This window comes from Azolla caroliniana, unplaced genomic scaffold (genome assembly GCF_043228905.1).
Source record: "Azolla caroliniana isolate FFs.n. ecotype wild unplaced genomic scaffold, voAzoCaro1.0.p SCAF_7, whole genome shotgun sequence".
Classification (NCBI taxonomy): domain Eukaryota; kingdom Viridiplantae; phylum Streptophyta; class Polypodiopsida; order Salviniales; family Salviniaceae; genus Azolla; species Azolla caroliniana.
In genome coordinates, this window is record NW_028230442.1 from 10582493 (window position 1) to 10591788 (window position 9296).

The window sequence follows — 9296 nt, forward strand, 5'->3', positions numbered from 1 at the left end:
GCTACCCGAACTCAACACGACGCTCGTTGAGGTTTACCGCAAGTTGGCGAGGGCAACACGCGCGGCCAAAGATATGGTTGTTAGTAGCAAAGAAGCATGGATGCAAGCCAAGACCACCATCGAATTGTGGCAAGCATCGGAACACCGATTGGCCGCACTAGAGGCATGGCTCTAGACAAACGCCGAGTCCACTTTGCTCGGCTTGCCCCCCTCCCACCTCCAACCCACACGAAGCATCGACCCAAATGGAACTACCAAGTTGCGTCAAGCTGGTCAATATATCCACCCAAACAGAACCACCCAGCCCCTACGAGATGCACGATGAAAGAACCCAAACCGAGGGCGATCATAACATGGCTCCTTTCGAAATGCTATCTGCAGATATAAGGAAGAACTTATCATTCAAACAGCCATCGTGGACAAAGCTAAGGAACGTTAGGAAACAGCCAAAGTCGGCGGAGTCGAAATAAAGGAGCAAGCAACAAAAAGGGAAGTCGAGCTACAAAAACTGTTCCACGACCAGACGACCAAGTTCCAAGAGAGAGAAAACAACGCCGCAACCGCCCTCATGACTACACAAGATATAGTGGCCGCACAAATAGCATCTCTAAACATGGAGCTCGTGGAATTACAAGAGCACTCCAGTTAGTTCCTGCAAAAATTGGACCAAACCAAGCAGGAGCAATGCCAACTGGCGGACTCCCTTCATGAACATAAAATGAACTCAGAGTTGGAACTCGAAAGGAAATGTGAGAAGTATTTGAAGGAATCAGCCGACAACACGAATCGTCTCCTCCATCAGTTCGACCAATTAACGGACGAGATAGAGGCAAGGATCGCCACCCTCAACATGTCGTGCGAGATCATCAAAGTCAAACTGCAGCGTGAGGCGGAAGAAACTAAAAGAGAAACGATCACCCTCCAAGCCAAATACGACATGCATGAGGAACAAATCCACACCTTGGTGGTCAAACAACGACAGAAGCTCAACCGGAAGGTCGAAGAAACTCTCACTAGCGGCTGGAAGGAATGATCGGCTCAAGCAGCTGAACTCCCGGTTTACGGGCTGACGCCGAAAACCGGAAGAAAGAAGGTCGTGTGTTCTATAAAATGGTTCAAGAACACCTCACTGAGGATTTCCAAGCCTTGGCAAAAATGCACACCACAACAATCGAAAGCCTCCTTGAGGAATTCAACGACGACCAATTGTTGTTGATGCTTGAAACCGAACGGGCCTTCATGGAAATGGCACGACAACCAGACCACGAAGAGGAAGCCCCCACCCCACCAGCAACGAGGATAGATATCGACCATGAGCCTGATTTCTCGGCCGAGCAGACCCCACAGAATGAGCTGGAACCTGTTATCTTGACGGCTACGACAGAGGAAACAATCGTGCACCCAACCTCCGAAGGCATCATCAACATTTTGACCGAGGAATGAGTGTACCATAAAAATTTTGCGAATCTCTTTTTTGTATTATGGTGGGTTCAACGTGCGAAGGCATTGTCCCACGGGCGTGCCAGGTGTTGTCCGTGGGAAATATTGGTAATTTGGGTATGAAACAAATTTGGATGTAGGTGAAGTAAGCAACCGTAATAGGGAAGGTAGCGAAGATAATGCAGCCGTGAAACATGGAACCAAAACGAGTAAAGATTGAAGCACGCCAAGTAGGAAAGCAAACTATAAAACATGAAGCAAAAATGTAACAGAGGAGGAAGACAAAAGAGAGAAGAGTAGGCCCTAGTTAGAATAGAGTACTCAAGAAGTACGTAGAATATCTACTCATACTTTCTGTTGTAATTTTAGGTCGTGCACCGTGTAATCATTGTTCTGTATTACGTAATTAACATCTAGTTTTGGGTCAAATCTGGTTTGTGTCTTAAGTGCATTTCTAGATAATAACTTCTCGGATTACAATTGGGTTTATACGGCTAACTAATCGTTTCTGGGTAGAATCGGATTGCCAAGCAATCCATCTCTCACCCTGACCTCCACCACGTACCACAGTCCCCTGATCCGATTACCATAGGAGTAATCGAAGGTGTTGCTTCCAAGGAGGCAACACCGGCGTTCTTAGGTCACGAAACCACTCTTGCTGTGACATCATATGATGTGAGGCACTGGAGTCGACCAACCACATGTCTTTTAAGTTGGAAGTGCTTGTGGAGTCAGAGGCCGTCATAGAGTTCGCTTTATGTCTCATTATGAATTGTTCACCATAGTTGTCGTATTTGGAGTTGGTGGCGTAGTTTGTGAGTTGTCGGCTTGGCGAAGCCGACTCACTTCTCTTCTCAGTGGTCGATTTTGCCGCAATAGTTGCAAGTGGCGGGCCTTGTTTTCCGACCTTGTTGGGCATGGAAACTCCCCCTTCTTCCGAAGGTTCCTCAATGGCTTCCGTCTTCTTGTCGAAGATTTGAGTTCCCTTCGTGAGATCGGTTGAATCGACCTCTCCTACCGCCTTGACCTCTTCCTCGGCCACCATCCGAATTAGAGAACATTTGTCCTTCCGACATCTTGGTCTTGGTTCGTACGTGGTTCTCTTCGACCAATAACATTGATTGGAGGTTGAAGAACGAAGGAGGGTTTTCCCTTGCTAAGATAGCCATCCTTATCGGGTTAAACCGATGTGCGAGGCCGCCCAAGCATACTTGAACCATCTCGTCTTCGTCGACGTTTACGTTGATGGAGCCAAGCGAGTCATAAATGCTCTTGATCTTGGCGGTGTAGTCCGACACAAGCATATCTTTTTCTTGTATGTTGTTCAACTCTTGCCAGAGTTGAAGCTTGGCGGCGGCGAAAAATTTCTTTAAGTTCGCCCACGCTTCTTTAGGCATCTTGGTGTCTCGAATGTGGCTAAGCATGTGGTCATGTACACATGTTGCCAAGCAATACATTACCCGACTCCCAAGATGAATAATTGGTTTGGTCTAGCTTTTCACTAGGGAGCGAGCTACCCATTTGGGTGTTTATGTTGATGTAGTTTCTTCCTTGGCTTTCTTTCTTTAGTCACATATATTGCTACATAGTGGCACTACGATAGCAGATAGCCGGATTTGTCGTTGACGTCTCGAACACACAATCACGAAGAGCCAGTTGGGTTTAGTGGATGTGTTAAACCACACGCTCTGATACCATGTTAATAATTAGGTAATTAACTAAGGGTTAATTAGTATCTAATTATGTGAGTAGTTAAACACGCAGGTGATTAGGCCGCCGAAGATTATATGATATGTGTATGTGTGTGAGAGAAAGAGAGAGAGGAAGTTACACTTATGAACAATAAGATAAATGGGGGATGATTAACAAGAGTGTAGCTAGATAACCTTTCTCTATATTAATAAGCATCATCAAATACAAAAATACCCACAATGACATATATATACATCTCATGTGCAAAGGTGCACATGTGTGAGTAGAATATAGGTACAAATGTGTAAGTCCTATATTAAATGAACATGTGAGTGGAGGATCTCGAATGTATCTCACTCAAGTACAAAATCCTATTTAAGGCTTTAAGGTCAATACACTAACTAGATTCTATCTAGGTAACTACTAAGTTACCTGGTTAACTAAATGGCTAAACTAAGTTATGCTTGATATCTCAACAAAAACCTTAAATAACACTAGGGATCGGCAACAGTTCGGTTTAGGCTTAACCGGTTTGGCCTTGTCCAAGCCAAACCGGTTAAGCCTAAACTGTTTTGGGGTTCTCAAACCTGAACCAAACCAAACTAAACCGATCCCTAAACTGGTTTGTGAACCGGTTTGGGAACCTCACCATTATTTTTCTTCCCCTCAACCTCTAACAACATCATCATCAGCATCACCACCACCATCAGCATCTCAGATACAAATATATGATGGCTATGGAGACATGCATGCCAATTTCCTTGCTTCTACAAGACACCTTGCTTGCTAACACATGGACATGGCTTGCCCTAGGCCTTGCCACCATAGCCATCTTAATCCGAGCTTTCTTCACTCGGCCTAGTCTCTATGAACCTCTCTCTTCCTCCCTACTCTCCTCCCACAAATCAATCTAATATGTTAGGTGAGGAAAATGAATCCACTGTAGCATATAAAAAAATGGAAGCCATAAAAAGTAAGGAAAATGATTGTATTAAAGAAGAAGAAGAAGAAGAAGAAGAAGAAAAAGTGGGTGTTTGCTTTGAGAAGCAATTTGGGTGGGATAAATTGCTGGAAACTAAGCTTGGCATGTCATGGGCATGCCACATAGACCCAATTTTTGGCCAAATAAATTTGCGGGAAATATCAATGGCTACTATCGAAGAAGATCATCATGGGAAGAGATCAACGATCATCATCAAAGAACCTAAAGTTTGGGAGTGGCAAAGAGGATCAGTGAATCAGTGATTAAAACAATGTCGCTAATTGCATAAAAGCGTCTAAGCTACAAGACTGAGGCAGTCCTGCTCGTCATTGTCCATTGCGTAGTATACAAGCTCCCTCCCTCTCTCTCTCACGTCTATGTAGTCTTTGATTCAACGATCATAGGCTACAGGAAGTCCGGCTCGTCGTCATCCACTATGTAGCATACATGCTCCCTCCCTCTCTCTCTCACGTCTGTGTAGTCTCTAATTCAACAATCATTGCCTATGGTTGTGGCTTCCTCTTAGTGAGTCTATCTCTCTCTCTCTCTCTCAAGTTTCTAACAAATTTCTAACTTTTAAGTTTTTCTCTAACCAAACTAGTCAATCACATAAACGGCTTAACCGGTTTGGGCCAGTTTGGCAAGGCTCAAGCCAAGCCGTTGCCAATCCCTAGATATATAAGCTTATCTTGCACTCGTTCAAAAGGTGGGAGAATATAGAGGTAACTAGTATGTGATCTTCCCTTTATCCAAGAACCTAAGCATACAAAAAAATGTTTTAAAAAGAACTTGCACAATGTCACAAAACACTATGCTTGATTGAATTTGTAGTCAAACGCATCTATATCCATACCACAACCTTTATGGGTAAAGTCATAGATTGCATAAAGAATTCAAAGAGTTAAACCAATGTTTTACATTTTCGTTCAGGAACAGAATAATGAAACAAATTATCCAGAAATAATGAAGAAAATCCCTTATAACAATCTTTGGAAAATGATGAAACAAATTAGGGCTGTGTAATCACTCAAAAGAAGAGTATTATCCAGAACAATGAAGAAAAATACCTAAACCCTAAACAATCTTTGGAAAATGATGAGACAAATTAGGGGTGTGTAATCACTCAAAAAATTAAAATAGCATGTCAATAAAGAGATTTCCAATGCATTTTTAAGGACAATACTGGAATAGGACTATAGAGGCATTTTCTTATACCCTTACTATAAGTAAATCATAGGGTTTTCTCTGCACATACTATAGGGGTGATGTCGAAACATGTGTGAAACATGATCATTTGAACTTTGCGATCCAAAAGCCACAGTAATCAAAACACACTGAAATACCGATCACCAAATATAAAGGCCAACAACCTGCTGACCATATCCGCTAACTTTTAAATACATTGTTATAGATACCCCATTGAACCAAAGAGTAAGATATCCCTAGAGTGCTTGTTTCCTTCTGTAAGCATGATCTGCAAATATACATTCAGTAACAATTTATGTGAATGATGCCTGCTCTTGGAAAAATGAAAGCATTGATCATTTGTATGTGTGTTATACACTTTCTTTGTACTAGTAAGTATAGGGAAGCAAATTTTCAAATATTAATTGTAATGTGATAGTAAAAAGAAATACAAAAGAAAGGTTTTCATTGCATCAATAGGGATAGATGCACAAGACCATACTCTATTATGATTTTTATGATGATAATAAGGCCACTTTATATGGTTGCTTTAGAAAGCATCTACAAGTATATTTAATATACAGTCCTGTCTTACCAATAAAATGAAAGAGCCAACAAGTGTAAATGTTAGGTCATGGACATAGATAAAGCCACTGTGAAACATTGGCGTTGGATAATCTAGTTCCAGTGCAAGATCAAGGATAGACCATATACTAATTCAGGAGACAAAAAGTGCCTAAGCAAATTTTCAACAAGTTCTTATATTCTCTGAAATAAAGTAAGGTCTAAAGTTCAACACCCAGGGATATGTACCAATACAAGAAAATAATAAACAATGAGTAAGAGATGGGCTTCCGTGGCAATCCGTAATTAGAGCCAATGATGTTATCAGGATTTTTAAGGCCAATGAGCTCAGTGAAGATTAACATAAGGTTTAAAACCCACTTCTGGATAGAACCAACATCACCCTGTTTTCCTTCACAAGGATGAGAGAAGACAGAACTCCCTCCTTACTACTTGCCCCTTGATGTAAAGACAATGATCTCACCTCTCAAATGTTAGAGAGTATAGCATGCAATCATGGCCATCACATTCACTGCATCCTGGCCTGAACATGAGGTCTCGCTTCTTGAATATCAACAGAGTATCTGCTCTCTATTTTTTGGAAGAGTAGTTATGCATACATAGGAACCATATGTTGTGTGTGAACATAATACATACTTAGGGAACTTCTCCTCCCTTGCAATCATTTCAATCACTTATTGATACTCTCTCCTCCCATTTAATATAATGATCACCTGAAGTAATTGATCTATCTATCTTACAATATTGTTACTGGTACAATACATCTTCCACGCAAACAATAAGGCTTCTAACTCAAACCACCACAGCGATGAATCTAAACGACAATCATTGAAAAGTTTTTCTTCTTGTTTTTCTATGATTGAAACATTGTATCCTTCAACGTTGCATAAAAAACAATCAAAAGTGAAAAACATAATCTCAATCTATAACAGATAAGAGCAAAAAAACAAATGCTATAGAGATTTATTTTTTCTATTTAGTCACAATCCGAATCAACATTACTCGATAATAAGCAAGACAAATATAGTAAGGCTAAAGTTATGAACACTTTGGAAACTATGCAAGAAAATGGTTTGCTATTATATTGAAGAAAAAGAAAATTACCCGCTTGTTTACAAATTGGGCCATTTATTTAACAATTACAGGAACGATGATCAGAGCTTCATTCTTTCAGTCCATCGCTATTATCATGAGATTCAGAGTGATATTTTCCTTTTTCTTCTTTGTTACTGTTATAGGCATGTCGATGATCGTGATCATGATCATGCTGTAGATGTCGATGATCAGGGTGATGATGATGACCATCTTGATCATGGTCTATTTCTTCATCACTATCATCTTCATCAAAGGACTTATTCTTATGGAAGATACAGCATTTCTTGGAACTTTTCTTGTTCAAGAACTCGTTGTCGATAGTACCTGTTTGCCATGTGACCTTCTTCTTCCTGCGGGGTGCAAGGCGCAGAGAGAGCACTCGAGAAGAAGAAGAAGAGGAGGAGGAGGAGGAGGAGGAGGAGGAGACTGTGCTGTTGTTGTTGGTCTGTGGAGATGTGGATGACGACGGAGCCTCGATTGTCAGAGTCAAAGATCCGGTATGCGCAGATCTCTCTGAAGTTTGAGCCATTTGTGTGCGTAAAATTAGGGTTTGTCAGAGCTTCAAAATTAAACCAGTAATTAGGGTTTTCAACATGAGAAGAAACACAGAGAGAGGGGGGGGTGAGAGAGCGTACGTGTGTTAGTCCAAACGTTTGAGTTCTTTGTGCGTTGGTCTGTTTTGTAAAGAAAAGCGTTGCTTGTCTTGTGTTGCGGAGTTGCGGAGGTAGAAACACACACACACACGGTATACGGATCGGCACCAGCTCGGCTCAAGCCTAAACCGTTTGGCTAAAGCGGTTTTAAATGGTTTAGCGGTTCGGCTCGGTTCGACAAGCCTAAACGGTTTGTGCTCGGCTCGGCTTGGCTTGAGCCTTGCGAAACCGGTTAAGCTATTTATGGGATTTAATTAGGTTAGATAATAGAGACTAGAGTGACGACTCACAAGTTTACCGTCTCCACACAGACGTGAGAGAGAGGGAGGGAGGGAGAAGGGATGACGACGACCTCCTCCTGCCTGCAGCCTACATAGTACACGCCTTCAAGTAATCACAGATACTATATTAATTTGCTTTCTTAGGTTCCTATATCCAATAACTGTAATGCCAAAAAAGTTGTTCGCAATCAATACTTTCAATTGAAGTATCTATCACACACTACTTCAAATGTGTATATCCAGAATATCTGCAAATGGAATTTCATTGCAAGCATTGAAGACATGATGACAAAATTCAAAAATAAAAGAAACATTTTTGTTCATCATACTAAAGCATATTTCCTTTCAAAGAATTGGACTGGAAATGTTTTCATATTTAGATTCATTCTTTTATGTTGCTTACTAAGTTTGTTTAGGCAAACCGGATAGTGGTAAATTTCACTTAGTGGAGTTAGATTGCTTACTAAGTTTATTCATATGCTCAAAATTACTTCTCATGAAGGGCACTCATAAGTATTATCTTCTTTACTTTAGCGTGCTTAATAATAAGGTTCCTATGAGGAAGAGAGTATTCTTCATTGTTCAATAACCAATTATCACAATATAATATCGTTATGCTATATCACAATTAAGAGAAAACTGTTCGGCCACAACCAAGTCTTACTCATTAATTGGAAGAAAACAGAAAATAGAAATAAGATAGACACAAGATGTTAATGTGGAAAACCCTAATAGGGAAAAACCATGGGAGCCCACAGACTCCAACTATCTCTATGAGAAGAGGATACAATGCGAGACTCAGAGGCAACGACCTCAAGCTCTATGTCTTCACCAATCAGCGGTTACAACAGAAAAGCTTTGTGTATCTCACGCTCTCTATGTCTACACAACAATATCTCTACACGCATCATCATCAGAAGTGATTGCCCTAAGTCATATTTATACTTATATGACTTTAGTACTAATTACAAATATGGCCATGACATGCACACTAAAAACATATTTACAGATATGTCCCTGGATCCGGTTCCTTCCTTCGGCTCGTCCGATCTGGCTCCTCCGGTTCTCATTCGGATCCCATCCGGAGGGACCGAATTCCCAACAAGCTCCCCCTTCACTCCATTATGGGATGTCTTGTCAATCTGATCCGTCTCCTGCACACGTCCAGTTTGTTGACTGACAGCACCTTGTTCAGCATGTCCGACCCGTTCCTCTTCGTATGGATCTTCGTCAGCAAGAACTCTTTATCTTCTACCTTCTCCCGAAGCCAATGATATCTCCTTTGGATGTGCTTGGTCTGTGAGTGGTAGGCCGCGTTCTTCGCGAGGTGGATGACACTTTGACTGTCACAGTGAGCCAGAATTCCTCCTTCCGGATCCCTAC

At 41.4% G+C, this 9296-nt stretch overlaps 1 protein-coding gene across 1 annotated transcript; it reads right to left on the bottom strand.

Annotated features, from left to right (window-relative positions):
* Window positions 1-5232: 5232 nt before the first annotated feature.
* Window positions 5233-7619, bottom strand: INH3 (inhibitor-3). Its single transcript, XM_087321953.1, has 2 exons — window positions 6989-7619; window positions 5233-5588 (listed from the first exon to the last, which is right to left on the bottom strand). Exon 1 carries the CDS (start codon window positions 7506-7508, stop codon window positions 7047-7049), a length of 462 nt encoding a protein of 153 aa, XP_087178079.1. The 5' UTR covers window positions 7509-7619; the 3' UTR covers window positions 5233-5588; window positions 6989-7046.
* Window positions 7620-9296: the final 1677 nt, after the last annotated feature.

What these genes read in the sequence shown, in the direction of transcription:
- INH3 (XM_087321953.1), bottom strand. Translation starts at nt 7,508, where the DNA reads ATGGCTCAAACTTCAGAGAGATCTGCGCATACCGGATCTTTGACTCTG.